This window comes from Drosophila subobscura, chromosome J (genome assembly GCF_008121235.1).
Source record: "Drosophila subobscura isolate 14011-0131.10 chromosome J, UCBerk_Dsub_1.0, whole genome shotgun sequence".
NCBI lineage: Eukaryota > Metazoa > Arthropoda > Insecta > Diptera > Drosophilidae > Drosophila > Drosophila subobscura.
In genome coordinates this window covers 5,456,338-5,473,886 of record NC_048532.1, presented here as the reverse complement: position 1 = coordinate 5,473,886, position 17,549 = coordinate 5,456,338, and the positions used below count along the sequence as shown (strand labels likewise).

At 47.1% G+C, this 17,549-nt stretch overlaps 6 protein-coding genes across 9 annotated transcripts; 2 read left to right on the top strand and 4 right to left on the bottom strand.

Annotated features, from left to right (window-relative positions):
- Nucleotides 1-614: 614 nt before the first annotated feature.
- LOC117895334 (heat shock 70 kDa protein cognate 1) lies at nucleotides 615-4,204 on the bottom strand. 3 transcript variants are annotated; one of them, XM_034802910.1, is made up of 4 exons: nucleotides 3,966-4,204; nucleotides 3,878-3,910; nucleotides 3,479-3,688; nucleotides 615-2,504 (listed from the first exon to the last, which is right to left on the bottom strand). In XM_034802910.1, the coding sequence occupies exons 3-4, from the start codon at nucleotides 3,681-3,683 to the stop codon at nucleotides 772-774; spliced, it is 1,938 nt and encodes a 645-aa protein (XP_034658801.1). In that variant the 5' UTR covers nucleotides 3,684-3,688; nucleotides 3,878-3,910; nucleotides 3,966-4,204; the 3' UTR covers nucleotides 615-771. The 3 variants fall into 3 exon arrangements, with proteins under 3 accessions (XP_034658801.1, XP_034658800.1, XP_034658799.1); XM_034802909.1 differs by having other exon boundaries at nucleotides 3,479-3,694; nucleotides 3,966-4,203; XM_034802908.1 differs by having other exon boundaries at nucleotides 3,479-3,694; nucleotides 3,878-4,203.
- A 100-nt stretch (nucleotides 4,205-4,304) lies between these two features.
- Nucleotides 4,305-4,962, top strand: LOC117895338. Its single transcript, XM_034802915.1, has 3 exons — nucleotides 4,305-4,375; nucleotides 4,431-4,564; nucleotides 4,623-4,962. Exon 3 carries the CDS (start codon nucleotides 4,635-4,637, stop codon nucleotides 4,905-4,907), a length of 273 nt encoding a protein of 90 aa, XP_034658806.1. The 5' UTR covers nucleotides 4,305-4,375; nucleotides 4,431-4,564; nucleotides 4,623-4,634; the 3' UTR covers nucleotides 4,908-4,962.
- Nucleotides 4,963-5,907: 945 nt separating this feature from the next.
- LOC117895333 lies at nucleotides 5,908-12,911 on the bottom strand. 2 transcript variants are annotated; one of them, XM_034802906.1, is made up of 6 exons: nucleotides 12,726-12,911; nucleotides 12,534-12,634; nucleotides 9,551-9,606; nucleotides 7,052-9,478; nucleotides 6,824-6,985; nucleotides 5,908-6,769 (listed from the first exon to the last, which is right to left on the bottom strand). In XM_034802906.1, the coding sequence occupies exons 1-6, from the start codon at nucleotides 12,770-12,772 to the stop codon at nucleotides 6,518-6,520; spliced, it is 3,045 nt and encodes a 1,014-aa protein (XP_034658797.1). In that variant the 5' UTR covers nucleotides 12,773-12,911; the 3' UTR covers nucleotides 5,908-6,517. The 2 variants fall into 2 exon arrangements, with proteins under 2 accessions (XP_034658797.1, XP_034658798.1); XM_034802907.1 differs by having other exon boundaries at nucleotides 6,824-6,982.
- LOC117895335 (nuclear RNA export factor 1-like) lies at nucleotides 9,613-12,496 on the bottom strand. The gene has a single exon (XM_034802911.1). The coding sequence runs from the start codon at nucleotides 11,607-11,609 to the stop codon at nucleotides 9,726-9,728; it is 1,884 nt and encodes a 627-aa protein (XP_034658802.1). The 5' UTR covers nucleotides 11,610-12,496; the 3' UTR covers nucleotides 9,613-9,725.
- Nucleotides 12,912-13,579: 668 nt separating the features above from the next.
- LOC117893153 (gastrula zinc finger protein XlCGF57.1) lies at nucleotides 13,580-15,442 on the top strand. Its single transcript, XM_034799614.1, has 2 exons — nucleotides 13,580-14,100; nucleotides 14,156-15,442. The coding sequence occupies exons 1-2, from the start codon at nucleotides 13,620-13,622 to the stop codon at nucleotides 15,232-15,234; spliced, it is 1,560 nt and encodes a 519-aa protein (XP_034655505.1). The 5' UTR covers nucleotides 13,580-13,619; the 3' UTR covers nucleotides 15,235-15,442.
- A 69-nt stretch (nucleotides 15,443-15,511) lies between these two features.
- LOC117893313 (nuclear RNA export factor 1-like) lies at nucleotides 15,512-17,392 on the bottom strand. The gene has a single exon (XM_034799901.1). The coding sequence runs from the start codon at nucleotides 17,390-17,392 to the stop codon at nucleotides 15,512-15,514; it is 1,881 nt and encodes a 626-aa protein (XP_034655792.1).
- Between the last annotated feature and the right edge of the window lie 157 nt (nucleotides 17,393-17,549).

The window sequence follows — 17,549 nt, the reverse complement described above, 5'->3', positions numbered from 1 at the left end:
ATCAAAACAAAAAATGTTGATCCAGACGAGGAGGCTCTTGAGTTCTTTGTAGTAGTTGTATCCAACGTAGAAATGATGAATCGAATCTTTGTGGCAAGTCAATTTTAGTTTACGGTTAACGAATTTTTCTACAAAAGGCGTTTCAAGTGAATACAATAATCGAATAGATCAAATGTGTACATATATTAACTTACCCTTACCCTTGCCCTAGAAGAACCCAACTCGATCGATCGATTGATTGTTATAATTAACTAATAGCTAACGAGTATTTGATACCATGGTTGTTGACTGTAGTTTGGTTCCATGATTTGTTGTGTCCCTACTATCTATACATAGATCTCTGTTCCGTTCCGTTCCACAAAAATACAAGCTATAGAAGACGTTAAAGAAAATACACTATATACACCTATACACATGCCTACCATATACATACATACTATCCCGTATATATATATATACCTATGTGTATGTACATACCTATGCTATATACTTACGAAAAGGTAGACAACATATCTAAGGTTCAGTGTTGGTTGCATACGGGAGTAAATAGAAATAAATGCAATTTTGTGTTTTCAAAATCATTCCGTCTATGCTCTCTACAACTCCTACAGCTCTCCATTGATATTTGCTCTGAGTTTGGTTCTTTATTTGCACTGAAGGAATAGGTTAAGGAAGGAACATTTCAAAGTTTCAAAAGGAATTTCAATTTGGAGAGTCTTTTGGGTGGAACAGTCAATTTGCATTGCTTCGATAAGAGAACAATCAGATCCTCTAATCAACTTCTTCGATGGTGGGTCCAGCGCTGCCGCCGCCACCTGTTGCAGGACCATTGGCGGATCCACCACTTGGTGGCGGCTGCTGCATGCCAGCACTCTGATAGAGTCGTGCGATGATGGGACTGCAGATGCGCTCTAGCTCCTGCTGGCGGTGCTCGTACTCCGGCCGCTCGGCCAACTGATTGGCATCCAGCCAGGCGATGGTCTCGCTGCACTTCTGGAGCACCGTCTCGCGGTCCGCGTCGCTAATGCGGCTGCGCAGCTGCTCGTCTTCGAGGGTGGAGCGCAGCTGGAAGCAGTAGCCCTCCAGCTGGTTCTTGGCATTGACGCGGTCCCGCTGCTGTTCGTCCGCCTGCCGATACGCATCCGCCTCGTTGACCATGCGCTCGATGTCCTCCTTGGAGAGGCGGCCCTTGTCATTGGTGATGGTGATGCGGTTCTCCTTGCCCGTCGACTTCTCCAGAGCGTTCACATTGAGGATGCCATTCGCATCGATGTCGAAGGTGACCTCCACCTGGGGCACACCGCGTGGCGCCGGCGGAATGGCCGACAGCTCGAATTTGCCGAGAATGTTGTTGTCGCGGGTCATGGCCCGTTCGCCCTCGTACACCTGGATGAGCACACCCGGCTGGTTGTCCGCGTACGTGGTGAAGATCTGCGTCTGCTTGGTGGGGATGGTGGTGTTCCGCTTGATCAGCGTTGTCATCACACCGCCAGCCGTCTCGATGCCCAGCGACAGGGGAGTGACGTCCAGCAGGAGCAAATCCTGCACAGCCTCCGACTTGTCGCCATGGAGGATGGCAGCCTGGACGGCTGCGCCATAGGCCACCGCCTCATCCGGATTGATGGATTTGTTCAGCTCCTTGCCGTTAAAGAAGTCCTGCAGCAGGCGCTGCACCTTGGGTATCCTGGTGGAGCCCCCGACCAGCACAATGTCGTGGATCTGGCTCTTGTCCATCTTGCCATCGCGCAGAGCCTTGGCCACCGGCTCCATGGTGCCGCGGAACAGGTCTCCGTTGAGCTCCTCGAAGCGAGCTCGCGTCACCGAGGTGTAAAAGTCGATGCCCTCAAACAGAGAGTCGATCTCGATGCTGGCCTGGGTGGAGGAGGACAGCGTACGCTTGGCCCGCTCGCAGGCGGTGCGCAGGCGGCGCAGGGCCCGCTTGTTCTGGCCGAGATCGCGCTTGTGCTTGCGCTGGAACTCCTGCACGAAGTGGTTGACCAGGCGGTTGTCAAAGTCCTCGCCGCCGAGATGAGTATCGCCGGCGGTGGCCTTCACCTCGAAGATGCCGTCCTCGATGGTCAGCACAGAAACGTCAAAGGTGCCGCCGCCCAGATCGAAGATGAGAACATTGCGCTCGCTAGTGCCCTGCTTGTCCAGGCCGTAGGCAATGGCCGCAGCTGTCGGCTCGTTGATGATCCGCAGCACATTCAGCCCGGCAATGGCGCCCGCATCCTTGGTGGCCTGCCGCTGCGAGTCGTTGAAGTAGGCCGGCACCGTGACCACTGCATCCGTGACGGAGCCACCCAGATACGCCTCGGCCGTTTCGCGCATCTTGGTGAGCACCATCGAGGAGACCTCCTCCGGGTAGAAGCTCTTCTTCTCGCCCTTGTACTCCACACGGATGCGCGGCTTGCCGTTGTCGGAGACCACCTCGAAGGGCCAGTGCTTCATGTCGCTCTGGACGGTGGCATCATCGAATTTGCGTCCAATCAGCCGCTTAGCATCTGCAAGTCAGAGCACAGTAATCTAAAATGAAACACCCTCAGCGCACTTGGACAACAGATTCACTTTATTATCTAACACATATAGAGAGAGGGGCAGGGCGGGGACAGGACATGGTTGTGGTCTGGTCTGGTATCTGTGTGTTCTTTTTGGCAGTTCTGGACTATTTTATTCTATTCGGTCCCTGACACTGAAATGAAAGTACAAGAAAAAGAGAAGAGAAGAAGACTTGCATTAGACCTGCTCCGCAAATCTCTCGAAAACTAGAGCGATGGGAAAATGAAGAGATAAAATAGAAGAAGAGTCTGAAGATCGGGAGGAAGTTTCAAAGAAATGTATTTTATATGTTAGGAAAGATGGAAAGACACCAGAAATATATGAAGAAAATAGAGTTTCAAGCTACGACAGCTTAAAGCATCAAGTTTGATTTTTGGTAAAGGTTTTCCCACTACTGCAAAATCTGCTATCATTTTCCTAGACATTCCAATGCTTCCCCTACAAGTATTTATGTTTTTCCCGCTTCTAGGCCAATCCACAAGATACTTTTCTTTTTTGCATTTATTTGGCTGACACAAATTATGCCAATAAACATGGCAGCAATTGTGGTTGGCACACGAGCGAAGGTGGCAGCCATTTGGGGCAACAAGAGAGCGAGAGAGAACTGACACAACAAGTGGATATGTCAAAAGACCAAAGGAGAGGCGCGCCACAGGAGGTGTGAGACGGTGCAGAAATGCTCACGAGCTGGCCTGGCCTGCATTTTGGCGCCAGCAAGTGAGAATTTCTTTAAATAAATCGAGAAGCGAGATAATAAACAATCTCTGCACGGAATTCATTCATGAATATTTTGACAGTAATTAAACCAGATCGCGGATACTCATTATAGATCGAGAAGCTCAAGAACAGAGGCTGGGAGAACAACAGACGCGATGCTAGATACGAAACAAAGCAGGGAAGGGCATTGGGGGAGACTCACCGAAGATTGTGTTGTTTGGATTCATGGCCACCTGGTTCTTGGCGGCATCTCCGATCAGACGCTCCGACTCCGTGAATGCCACATAGCTGGGCGTGGTGCGGTTGCCCTGGTCATTGGCAATGATCTCCACTTTGCCATGTTGAAAAACGCCAACACACGAGTATGTGGTACCAAGATCAATGCCAACTGCTGGTAATTTGGGCATCTTTGCTGCGGCTTTAATTAGACCACGTCAAGGTCCCATCCAAGAGCAGGCAGCCAGACGCAGACAGATCATAGAGAGGGCGAAAGAAACGAATCGAAAATGAATTTAAAGTCACACAGAGAGAGAGAGAGAGAGAACTCTATGTATTTGTGATTGTGATTACACAATCAATGAGAGGGTGTAAATAGTCTCACCCAAATTCCCGTAGGCAGTCTCCTTGGGCGATCCTAGAATGCAAATCGATACAGGTACAAGGATATGATGAGGAACAGCAGCACGAACGTCAAAACTCGCAGGAATTCCAGCGTTTTCTCTCTTTGCAGCTCCACAGCTCTACTGTTTATTCTCCCTTGGCCGCAATGAAAACTGATCCAACTCTCTGCTGCTGTCTGCTATGGTCTGGTCTGGTCTGGTCTGGTCTGTCGCTCTCGCTGGGTGTTGCTGCTGCTATATCCAAATTCTCGATCTCAAAAGATGCACGCGCCACGACTGCCACAAGAAAACTGCCAGTCCGAATGTTGCGACGCCTTTCCCTTGCCAAGAATTCCTCAATGATATGAGGCTGTGCGTTTTCAAAGCAGCATAGCCAGAGGTGCATAGACACTTTCTGTGTGTGCAGTCGGTCAGTGGGATGTAGGAGCTTCAGATACATTTTGCTAAGGTGCAGCATGGTGGGGTCACATATTTAAACAGTAAGTAAACATTATGCCATTCAAAGTCATGGTTCAACAAATAAAATCTACATAGGTTACATCAGTGTTAGATGCAATGCTATCGGAAATGGTTTAATACTTCTTCCATTGATTGGCCTTGTGTGACAGCTGTTTCATCCATAGCTTGCCACCATTTATTTGCTGACAAAACATAAGCACGCTCAAGCTGTAAGTCGTTTGGTATAAATACCCGTGGCATCAAAGACTGAAGACATTATCCACTTAGACAACAGCAATAATGAAACACTTTCTGATCTGTGCTTTGGCTGCGCTCGTCCTCATTCAGGTCGCCTCGGGATTCAAAATCCGTCGCGTTGTCTATGTGGTACCAGTGGCTCCAAGCACCACAACAACTGCACCCGTGGTAGGAGCTAGCACGACTGTTGGGCCAACAACAACCACAGTGGCTCCACCCACGGTGATTTACTGCTCCTGGAAGAACAATTGGTGTCGTCCCGCCTCGAACTCGGTGCGGAACTGCAAGTGGGGCATCTGCAAATACACTGGATAAAAATGTGAAAAATAATTGTAACAAATACCCAAAACGTAAATAAATAATCATCAAACATATTGTAGCACAAAGTTGTCTGGTTTTTATTTTTATTTGAAAGTCTGGCTTGGTCAAAAAAGACTTGCTGGAACGGTTGGTTTTTATTCTTATTCAAATACTATGGCCAATCCCAGACGGATCCCGACCAGAACTGACCCTTTTGCGGTGCAGGGGGTTCATACGAAAGCGTTGGCAAAAAACAACTAATAATCCATAGTGGGTCTTAGAGGCTAACTAAATTCGATCCAGGAATATCATCACCTAATCGGGTTAAAGCTTATAATGGGTTAGCGCTAGGATACAGAGTACTTGCAGGAGGCTTTTGCATTGGCTGGGGTTAGTAATGTTAATATGATGAGAGGGTAGAAAAGGCGTTGAACCAATACAATACTTTTGGTTAAACTAAGGCTACATTAGGGTTAGGCCATGACTAAACTTAACTTAGGATATGCATATGTGGGTGATGTGAAGCCTTTGTCGATAGATCGCCCAGGATTTATACTATTTTTTGCATAGTTAGCATTTGATTTTATTATGCCATTTCACGTGGATAGGATACAAACATTAGTTTCACTTTGAACTTAAACTCTTTTCACTATAAATGAAATTGATAGAAAATTCGGTGATGGTTTACAAGAATAAGAAATTATTATGATCGTTTTCGTTTGCAAATTGTGGGAGACAATTTAGAAAATTGGAAAAGATATCAAAATAGAAAAAGTTGATAGATAAGCCCTCTCGTCGTGTAAATATTCTGAGTAGACAATTCATATTGCTGTCGTTTAGTATTCTTTATATTGTTTATACTTGCAAATATATATGTGATAATGTTTTACAGTAATAATAGAAGTTCGATTTATAACACTTTTCGTCAATACTCTTGTCTTAGAGTTAGGTTTCTTTTCTTTTCTTTACTTTGCGTCGCTTCGTTTCGTTTAATTTTCATTTGTTAATTTTTAATTTTGTGTGGTCTACTGCGGGGGCCACTGAGCAGAGCTTATTGTATATTTGTATTAATTATAGTAATCTTTATTCGATTTCGCTTCATCTCTAACTTTTGCAGCAGCACTCAAAACGCTACACAGCAAATAACGTTTATAGAATTTTTGCATTGATTTTACAAAAATATACAGCTATTTGTCTCTCGTTTACAATCTTCTTTCTCTCTTTTCAATCGTCTTTCTATTTTTGTGTTTTGTTTATAATAATTCGTAAGGCAAAGTTCGTGTGTGTGTGTGTGTATTTGTTCTATATATTAGGGTATATGTTCTGTTTATGTGTGTCTGTTTAATGGTTTATAAGTCGCCATGTTCTCCGGTTCTTTTTCAACTAAATGCATTAATTTTCGTAATAATAATTCATAAACATAAATGCTAGTGTTTCGAACTCACTAGGCATGTGGATCATTCGAAAATGTAGCGTGTGGGGGGCTGATGGATGGTACATAAACACAAAGGGGGCGGAACAAAGACCACAAAAAAGGGATCATTTACTGATACGGATACGCACATGGAAACATGGAAATGAGTTAAAATCGCGAGGGGAGGTGGCTGGCTAGTTAGGTGTCAATCCTAACGCCTAACAATGCTGGAGGGTCGTGGCAAGCCACTGCGCTTCATTTGGGAGGGCGGCCGCAGTCCCGAAGGCTTCGGTATGCCCGTTCCACCCGTTGTCACTTGCGTCAGCTTTGAGGTGAGCACCTGGGTATCGAACATGTGTGAGGGCTTCGGCTGAGGAACATTTCCGCCATTGGAAGCAGCAGCAGCCTTGCTGTTGTCCTTGTAACAATAGAGACTGCCGCGCGAGGAGGCCGACGAAAGGCTCTGAAATGGTTATAATATTAATTTAGATAAATGGCTAACTTGATGTTAACTAACCTCTGGAGTTTCTGCCTCTGGAGCCGCCTTAACGCTCAGGCTGTAATATCCCGACGAGGGACGGGCCAGTCCATTGCCCACAGTTCGTTTTGCACCTGACAGCGGAGGGCCACGCAATCCGCTCACCAATTTGGGCACCTTGAACACCGCTGCTTCATCCTGCTGGAGAAAATCAGACATTCAAAAATCAAAATATGCCCCACTGAGTACGCGAATCTGTGTACCCACCTCCTGTGCTTGCACGGGTCCACGCAGTCCTCCCATTAACTTGCTGGGCTGTTGGCCAGGTCGCCGCAATCCGCCACCCAAACTGGGCCGTGGAGCACTAATGCCGCTCATGGTGGAGGATAAGTTGTGGAACGACTTGGATTTAATGCCCATGGGACTCTTCAGCTCTCCACTCGATGTGGTTGCCTCTGTGACCGTAGTCGGGGCTGCAGCTGCTGGCGTGGCATTCAGTCCGGCTCCGGCGGATGTGGCCTTGCTTACCATCGAGAACTTTTGCAGACCGCTGATGTAGCGCGGTCGTGAGAGGGAACGCGGCTGGGGTAGAGTGGAGGTTGTGGTCGTGGTGGAGAGGGCTTGTTCCGCTATCTGCGCTTCCTGCGGCACTTGTCGACGATTGAGCAGAGATTTCTCTTTGGGCTTTTTATAGGTCAAATAGTTGCTCGAACTATTTTCCGCTTTGTTGCTGTTGTTGTAATAGACGGAAGGGTTCTGATCTCGCCGGGACAGGCGACCAGGCGGCGAACCCTGTCTCTGCGATGGCAGATCCTGTCCGTCCGCTGTCTGTTCTTCCGCCAACTGATCCTGCGGCTCATCGTCTATACAAGGCACTATTATCTCCTGCTGCGAATCATCGCGCATCCGCATTTCCTTTGTTATCTTGATGGTCTTGAAGCGGTCGCGGTCTCGCTCACGGCGCTCGGCCAGTTTATAGCTGGTCGGCGAATCAGTCTGCTGCTGCCGCTGCTCCTCCTCCGGCTTGGGCATTGCGTCAGGCACCGCCTGCTCCTCTTGTGGCACCTCCCTGCGCTGCACTATGAACGAAGCGGAGTTGCAGCTGGCAGAGCTGCCGTTGCTGCCGTGCATGACACTGAGATTGACATCATCGTAGAGGCGACTGCGACGGCTCAGGAGACGCTCCCCTGTACTGCTGCTGCTGTTGTTGCTGGAGTGACTCTGATTGAGCGTGGGAGTGGTCTCGACTTTCTCCACTTTCTCCAACTGCTGCTGCAGCTGCTGTTCGGGCTGCTCGGCGGGTTCCGCCTCCGGCTCATCCCTGTGAAAACGTCGCTTGATGGTCTCCAGAGATTTCTGCATCTTCAGCTGAGTTTCATTCAGGACATTCACCTTTCCCAGCTCGGCCAGCATGTGCTCGAACTGCTCCTCATCGCCCTGCTGGGCCAGCATTTCCACCTCGGCCTCGGCCAGATCCATCACGCACTGCATCTGCCTGTGCTGCTCGGACATTTGCAGGCTGTAGGTTCCATCCAGTGGCTGTTCGATCTGCTCCAGCATCTCCATTGTGTCCAACACAAACTTTTCCCCATCGAATGGCGCCGCTGCCTTGGGCGTCGGCTCAAAGGTGTTGTTCAGTCGCCCACCGGCCTTCTGGGGCGTGGTGCCTACTATGGGTGACAAGTTCATGTCTACATCAACAATGCCGCCTCGTCCCTTCAATGTTGGCGTGTACCCTTGCTTGTTGTTGTTGTTATTGTTGTGGTAGTAGTGGGATCGGATGTTTGTGGTCAGTGGCGTGGATGATTCCATTGTCAGAGAGGCCAGCTTCCTGTCGATATTTTCGGGCGTCTCGCACCGGGCCTCTGGAGTATTGCAGCCATCCGTAAAGGTTGTGTTCATCTGGCGACCAGCCAGGAGCAGCGTCTCATCCGACGGAGTGGTGACTGAAGTTGAAATCGAAGCTGGCTGCGCCGGCGCCGGCACCCGCTTGAAGGTGGCATTGCCGTCGATCGACAAGGATTCAGACTCGGATTGCAGCATGGGCGTACAAGTGGTGAGACTATCCACCAGATTGAACGTTGTATCGCCGATCATTTCCTCGCCCAGGACCAGGGACAGGGCAGGTGGATAGACAGCAGGGACAGCGGCCATCAGGATGGTGCGATCTGCCGCCAGAGGATTGGACATGCTCTCCGTGCTGTTGTCCATTGTACTGCAGCCGGATGCGGTCTTGCTCAGTGTCAGCGATATCTCGTCGATCTGTCCAATGTGCGAGTCCTTGATCATAGTGCCATCCTCCTCACACATTGTCAGCGATTCCAGGGCCTTGCGATCTCTGATCATGTCACTAAGCGTATAGCCGCCCCCTCCATTGACCAGCCCCCCACCGCCGTTCATGCCGTTGTCCGTCTGGTTGGTCAGAGTGGTGGTGAGGCTCATCTCCGGTTGCAGGCTGAGTGTGGATTGGAGAAAGTTGAGATTGGTAAAGTCCGCCGAGGTGATCAGCGAGTTGTTCATCCTCTCCGTGTTCATGGAAGAGCAAATGGAAGACGGCGGCGATGTGTCCTGCAGGAAGGATTTATGCATGTTCGTGGTAACCAGACCTCCAATTTCCAGCTGCAGCATCGACGGTGTGCCGCTAACCGCTCCTGTGCCAGCTCCACTCTCGTTGATTGACGATACATTTTGGGTCTGCAGAAGTATGGATGGGATTAGGTGTGGAAACAACTTTGGCACCAGGAATTCAAGGGAATTAGTACTCACGAAATCCAGATTCCGTCGCTTGGGGCGGGTGAAGGTCTTCGAGTTGTGTTTGTAGGCTTTGTGGGGGATACAATGATACAAGTTGTTTATATGGATTAGGATTGATTGGGCGAACACTGGCGACTTCTTATTATTATTATTAATTATATTATTGTGATATTGTGAGTGTAATGAGTTATAATAATAGATCACAATCGGCAAAGAGCACATGTTCATTGATGACGAGCTCATCGGAATCATCGGACAATAAAGTTTCATCGATCTCTCGCTCCAAATAGGAAATATCATTTGTTCCTGGTAACAGGGTAGCTTCTAATTGGGACTCGAGCGGTGGGATAGGCACCAAACGAGGCATAACATCGAGCGAATTTATTTCTGGAGATTTATTTGCAATTTCCTTGAGTAAAGTATCTTCGCCAAATCTTTCGGGACTTATTGACTGGGGATGGGGGGATGCCACGTTGATGTTCATTTGCTCCACAGCCATTCCCAAGGTATCCAAGCACGGCAATTCTTCTGGCTCCAAGTGTTCGTCCATAATCTTTTCCTCAATGGGTGGAATGATGCAGAGCATGTCGGTCTTTATCAACCAGACAGAAGATAATTCTTGCAGTGCCAATACAAAATTGCGCTGGAAGTTTCGCAGATCCCTGCCAGTCGGAGTGTGCTCTAGAAAGTGGCCAGTCAATGTGACATTGCGCACGTGAGAAGTGATCACCTGGACGTCTACTGTGGCACCTGGGAGGTTGGTTTCCATCTTGGGGAATCGACCCAGAGCATGCATCACAGCATTACGACCAACCTGCAGCTTGGACGAGCGTGCAAACATGGACTGTGTGGTCTTGTAATTACGATTGTAGAGTCTGTACGCATAGACCTGCTTCATCGTCTCTGGCACACTCAAGGACAACGTGGCTCCCTCATGGTAGTGTTTCTCCAGCTGAGAGCGTTGGTTGGGCTGATCGAAAAACTGGTAGAAATGCTTGATGAAGTCTTTGGCAAACAGCAGGGCATTGGCCTCAGTATTATCGAATCGCTTCATATTTTGCCGAGCTATGGGAACTTCCTGCTGGCACTGGGATTGCAAACATCCCTCCAGGTTGTGTAGTCGGGGAAGAATGGCTAGAATCTCATCTTGCTTTAGTTTGGCCATGCCATTCCCACGTAGGATTAGACTCTTCAGTTTCAGATTGGCCAGATATTGTAGATCCGCCAACTCGCGAATTTTATTCGAGCTGAGGTCCAAACACTCCAGGCCGTCTAACACTCCATTGGGAATGACATCAAATGCCTTCAGCGAGCACAAGTAGTTGTCGCTGAGTATGATTTTGGACACCCGAGGCGTTTGCTCCAGTATTAAATGCAGAACGCACTCAAAAAACTTGTCTACGTACAAAGGGCAAAAGTGTGGGCCCAGTTCCGGTTTGGCGTGAAAGCGCGAAAGCTTGAGAGTGCGAGTGTCGGCATCATAGGACGACCGCAGAGCACATTTGGCTGCCTCTATGAATTCCGAGGTGATTTCGGTATTTAGAGTGTGTTCGGGTAAGCCCTGAATGACGCGAATGCGAATGTTCTTGCAGCTGAACACCAGGTTCAATTTCTCCCGCAGCCGCTTTAAGCGGTTGGCACTCAATAGGTTGTCCAACGCAAGTGATCCGCGTGCCCCATTGTCCTCCACCCCGCTGCGCTTAAAGTTGAACGGCTCGAACGTCTCTGGCGTGATGAGATATTTTAGAGCCAGGAAAATGTACGCATCGGCGACGCCCTCGCAATTTAACAATTCCACCGTGGACCAACTCACAATGGCTTTGTTAGCCGTGCGGTACTGAGTACAAATGGTGTCCAGCTTTTTGAGGATGATTGAGGCAGTCACGTGCGAAGGTTCGGACATCAAAAATTTTATGTACTCATTTAGAGTCTCCTTGTTTTGGAAATTTTTCTTCAAGTCGTTCAGCTCTCGGTTCTCTGTTCTCGAGAACGCGGCTCTCGGTTGCGCTTTCATTTGCACGCAACGGCTATCGCCCGATGCGTTTCTTTTTTCACTAGTTAGGGTCCTCATCGTTTGTTTAATTACACAAAAAAACGTAAATTGCGCAGAGAAACTAGCGTCGTAAAATGTATGTATGCATGTGAAGATCACTGAAATTACGGTTAATGGCAGGGTTGAGAAATTCCATCAGGATTGCTGTCTGGCCACACTTAAGCCTCCCAAATTGGATTATCAGGCAAAGTATTTTTAACTTCAATTTACAGTCACGGTAATGGTGTTGCTACTCTTTAAGTTTAGGAATTGAGACAAGACATGGGGGATCGTAGGCGCGCATCATGCCATGGTTTGTATTTATAATCGGTCTGCTGACAGCAGCAGTAGCAGTATCTATCATCTGCCCTTAAGCCCAGTGAGGACCTGAAGTGTAGTGAAATAATTCCATAAATGTGAGAATATATGTACATATATGGTACCATTGTATATTCTTTCCTTTGAAACTACCGCGTTAACGATATCGATTTCAAGTGCTGTCTTGCGTGTTGTTGCTCTTGATCAAATCGTATTATTGTACAGGAAGTAATTGAGAGTCATGAATTATTTAACTTATTACACAAGATTCTAGCCATATTTGCATGGCCAGTTTTCGCAGACCACGCACAGCTGTCCACTTGTACCGCATATGGATGTGACGGTATGTCTATGTGTTGGTTGATTAATTACCGTAACAATAACATTGGCGCTTGCCAATTAAGGCGAAAACCACTTGGAAGACGACGGTATGTACGGAAACGAGTACGGCCCACCTCATATAGTCCAAATTTTGTCAAAGTAGCCGCCAGTTTAACCCAATTTTGTTTTTAGAAAGCGCAACTGCACATGACTGCATGGACATGAGTACCCATTCGTACATATTTACATGCATATGGCCGAACGTGTGTGTGTTTGAGTGTGTGAAATGCACTATGCATAGGTATGTACATATAAGAGGCTTACTCTGCTCATTGTTGTACTGCGAGTGCAACTGCGGCTGATTATTCGTTTTCCACTGCTGAAGTATATTGGAGACATCGTCATGGTTCTTGTCCGCAAGAAATCTGCCAAGGAGTATCATAAGTATTTATAGCATTATGTCTCCTACTCCTACTGTGCCAGTAGCAGCAACAACAACACCACTGCAGCACTTACATATATGAATCATCCTTTAATGCCTCATCGATATCCAGTATATCCATGTCCAGCGATGAGAAAAACTTTAGGCTTAGCTTTAGACACTTTATAGCAAATACACTTAAATCATTGCAAGAAACGACAACATAAACCCTATCTATGGTCGTTTCTCTGTTTGGCCAATACAAGATATAATTTGCTCAAAACATAGAGATGTGAGTGAACCGAAACCTGTTACTTGTCACGGATATTTTTAAGTCACAACAATATGTGAATTTTTATAAATATTTAAAAAGATAACTAATAATAAGTCTGCGTAAAACAAGAGTTTAACGTAAATATTTTGTATACAACAAACATTCAGTGATCCTATAGATTTGCTCGTGATTCAGCTGCCAGCTGATCGAATATAAATAAATTATTATAGGGTATTATAGCCTATTTGCACAGACTATCGATAGTTGAGTTAATAACTTATTGCTAGTGTTACCAAGCAATTTGCTTTTCGCTTACGATCGTTATATTTGGTCTCAAAGTCTTCAATTGAAGTGTGGTGAATCAGGAACATGTGAAGTCACGGATACTTTTACACTATCGGTGACTACAGATATTCCCCCAACTATCGGTTTGATGGTGGCCAGCTGACAGTCCTAAATGGCTGCAAATACGTTCACACTGATAGGCTACTTACCGTCAGGGTACTCCTCGGATTTGTTCAATTTTCTTTTTAATATTACTAGCAAATAAGGTTCTCAGCCACAGGCAATTGATTAATGAATTGGTTAAATTATAGTTTCTGTACATTCATTTACGGTTTATTCTGAAATTGAGAAGGTATTTTCCGGTATATTTTTGGAGGGTCATGCGGTATCTGTTTTTGTTTATTGTTTACAATTGAAAACCTCCAAAATAATGCAAACTCCCACAAATTCCAGCATTTCGCAACAATGTCGCTTCTGCAGGAACACCTCGGTAACATTGGTGGACATCTTTTGCAAGGGGACAACGGACTCCAGCATTTCGGAAATGTTGAACGGTCTTTTAAGCGAGGACTGCCAGGTTAAACGGGATGCACTGCCGCAGTGTGCCTGCCTGGCCTGCATACTGGCCACCAAAAGTGCCTTTAGCTTCAAGAGGAAGTGTGAGGAGAGCCATCGATTCTTTGCTGAGCTTCTGCTGATAAACAGCCCCACTCACCTTGGAGAAAACAAGTTTGCCGATGAGGCAGAATCACACAACGACGAAGATGAAAGGCCACCCAGTGAGATACCTTTCGAAGAAGCTGTTTGTGAGCTGCAGCTAGATACAAAGGAAGGATTGTCAACGTCGCAAGGGGTAGAAGATCGTCTTGAGTTGACACAGGAAGCCGGTGCGCAGACTGAGGGAAATCAGGGTGAGGGAAAAGTAGGCGTCATTAACTTGTACTACAATGATTGCTCTGGTTGCAGAAATGCAGAGGGATATCGAGGAGCTAGCTGAAATGAAGGAGGACCCAGATGGATTGCGGGATGGGAACGTTACTCCTGAGACTGATTCGAGAACAAATCCATCAACCTCTTTCCTTTGTTCAGAGTGTGGTTTGACTATAAAGTCGAAATACACGCTGGCCCAGCATATGGCCATTCACAAGAAACAAGTGCAGCGATCACATCTTTGCGAGACCTGCGGCAAGGACTACAGAAGCAGGGCTCAACTGGTAATTCATAGGAGAACGCACACCGGCGAGCGACCCTATCAATGCACCCACTGCCCGAAGACATATTTTCAGAGCACGGCTCTGAAGGCACATTTGATAACCCATGGCAAGGAGCGACCGTACAAGTGCTCACAGTGCCAGAAAGCATTTTATCTGCCGAGGAATTTGAAAGACCATGAAAAGCAGCACAAGGGAGAGAGACCCTTTCAATGTGCCAATTGCCCTTTGGCCTTCACCAAGAAAGCCAACCTGAGGACACACATGCGTCAGCACACAGGAGAGCGACCGTTCAATTGCGGCATCTGTGGCTTGACTTTTGTCCAGAACCAGCATCTGACAACCCATCTTCGTGTCCACAACGAGGATCGTCCCTTCAAGTGCAACGACTGCGATAAATCTTTTTTCGTTAGCGCCAATCTAAAGAAACACCTCCGCGTCCACACTGGCGAGAAGCCCTTCAAGTGCTCAGTCTGTGGACAGGACTTTAAGCACAGCCATCATCTGAAATCCCATGTTCGCAGCCATACGGGGGAGCGGCCCTACAGGTGCAACGAGTGCGAAAAGGCCTTCGCCTCCAATCAGTCGCTGCAGAAACATGTTCTGTGGCATGCAAGCAATCGAGATCGGGCCTACAAGTGTTCCGACTGCCCCAAGGGCTTCGACAGCTTACGCGGCCTTAAATATCATATGCGTTTGCACAGCTCCTCGTCCTCGTCCAAGGAGATGGCGAAGGTGGAGGCACAGCACACGTGTCCGATCTGCAGCCTGAGCTTTAGCCTGCAAAACGCCTTGAAAATACACATTGCCATCCACAATAAGGACCTAAATTGAGCACAGTTGTACCTCCAGAATCACAAGTGTACATTAGGGTATTGATGACTAGTTGTATCCCATTTGTTTATTTATTTATATGCTCATTTGCTGCCCTTGACGGAACTTCTGTGCAAATTGTGTAAATTAAAAAGCAATGAGCAAGGAGCACTTGTTATAAACGGGTGTACAAGAATAAGATAGGTATAGTAAAAGTGTATAAAATTAATAGATATTGTTAAAAGACATGTAGAACAGTTGAGTGCATGTCGTCGTGCAGATCTACTTCTTTAAGCTGCTAAATTTTGGCTCCACAGGGATTGAAAAGCAGATTAAATTCTTCATCGTCATCATCCAAGAATATGTCATCAGTATCAGCCAAAAAGGTATCTTCAGTTAAATTTAATTGCTGTCTAGCTCCTGAATTGGGGTTGGGAATGTTTTCCATGTCATTCGAATTTGAAGTTGGCATTGGCACCAAACGAGGCATTTCCGCGTATTCATCACTTTGTTCTTCCATTGAATGCGTTATTAAAGCTTTATCGATTACAGGCTCGATCGAATTAAATTGATCAAAATTCATTGAATTTGGTGGTATGTTTTCCGGGGATTTTTTAACATGATTGATGATGCTCAATTGCTCTAATTTTCCGGCTAAAGCCTTTGTGCTCTCTTTAACAAGGTTTATCTTAATGGGTGGAATGATGCAGAACATATCATTCCTTATCAACCAGACACCAGATGGTTCCTGCATTTCCAACACAAAGTTGCGCTGGAAGTTACGAAGATCTCCGCCTTTGGCGCTGTGTTCCATAAATTGGCCAGTAAGGGTGATCATATGCATCTGTGGAGTGATAGTCAGGACATTTTTCCATACAGCTGAGAGGAAAGTTTCCATCCTGGGAAAGCGGGTCAGGGCATGCACCACATCCATACGACCAATTTTCATTTTTGACGCGCGTGCAAAAGTAGATTGCGGGGCCAGAAAATTACGATAGTAGAGTCCGTATGCATAGACCTGCTTCAGCGTCTCTGGCACACTCAATGAGAAAATGGCCCGCTCATGGTAGTGTTGCTCCAGCTGGGAGCGTTGGTTGGGCTGATCGAACAACTGGTAGAAATGCTTGATGAAAGAATTGACAAACAGGAGGCAATTGGGCTCTGAAATATCGAGTAGCTTCAAATTTGGCAGAGCCATGGGAACTTCCTGCTGGCACTGGGTTTGCAAACATCCCTCCAGGTTGTGTAGTCGGGGAAGAATGGCTAGAATCTCATCTTGCTTTAGTTTGGCCATGCCATTCCCCCGTAGGATTAGACTCTTCAGTTTCAGATTGGCCAGATATTGTAGATCCGCCAACTCGCGAATTTTATTCGAGCTGAGGTCCAGACACTCCAGGCCGTCTAACACTCCATTGGGAATGACATCAAATGCCTTCAGCGAGCACAAGTAGTTGTCGCTGAGTATGATTTTGGACACCCGAGGCGTTTGCTCCAGTATTAAATGCAGAACGCACTCAAAAAACTTGTCTACGTACAAAGGGCAAAAGTGTGGGCCCAGTTCCGGTTTGGCGTGAAAGCGCGAAAGCTTGAGAGTGCGAGTGTCGGCATCATAGGACGACCGCAGAGCACATTTGGCTGCCTCTATGAATTCCGAGGTGATTTCGGTATTTAGAGTGTGTTCGGGTAAGCCCTGAATGACGCGAATGCGAATGTTCTTGCAGCTGAACACCAGGTTCAATTTCTCCCGCAGCCGCTTTAAGCGGTTGGCACTCAATAGGTTGTCCAACGCAAGTGATCCGCGTGCGCCATTGTCCTCCACCCCGCTGCGCTTAAAGTTGAACGGCTCGAACGTCTCTGGCGTGATGAGATATTTTAGAGCCAGGAAAATGTACGCATCGGCGACGCCCTCGCAATTTAACAATTCCACCGTGGACCAACTCACAATGGCTTTGTTAGCCGTGCGGTTCTGAGTACAAATGGTGTCCAGCTTTTTGAGGATGATTGAGGCAGTAACTTGCGAAGGATCGGACATCAGAGCGTGTATGTAGTCGTTTAGAGTCTCCTTGTTTTGGAAATTTTTCTTCAAGTCGATCGGGGCGTCTCGCGGTTGCGCCTTCATCTGCGCAGCACGGCGATCGGCCAGGGAACTATTGGATTTGTCGATGGGTACGATTTTCATGGTTTATTGCACTCTTCTAACAAAATAAAACAAACTTGGCAAAACTTTGCAAAAATATTCGGCAGTGTGGAAAAACCGGAAGTAAGGTGAACAATTGATAGTGTTGAAAAATGTCAGCAGCGGTAACATTGAACAGAACACTGGAACGAATAGAATT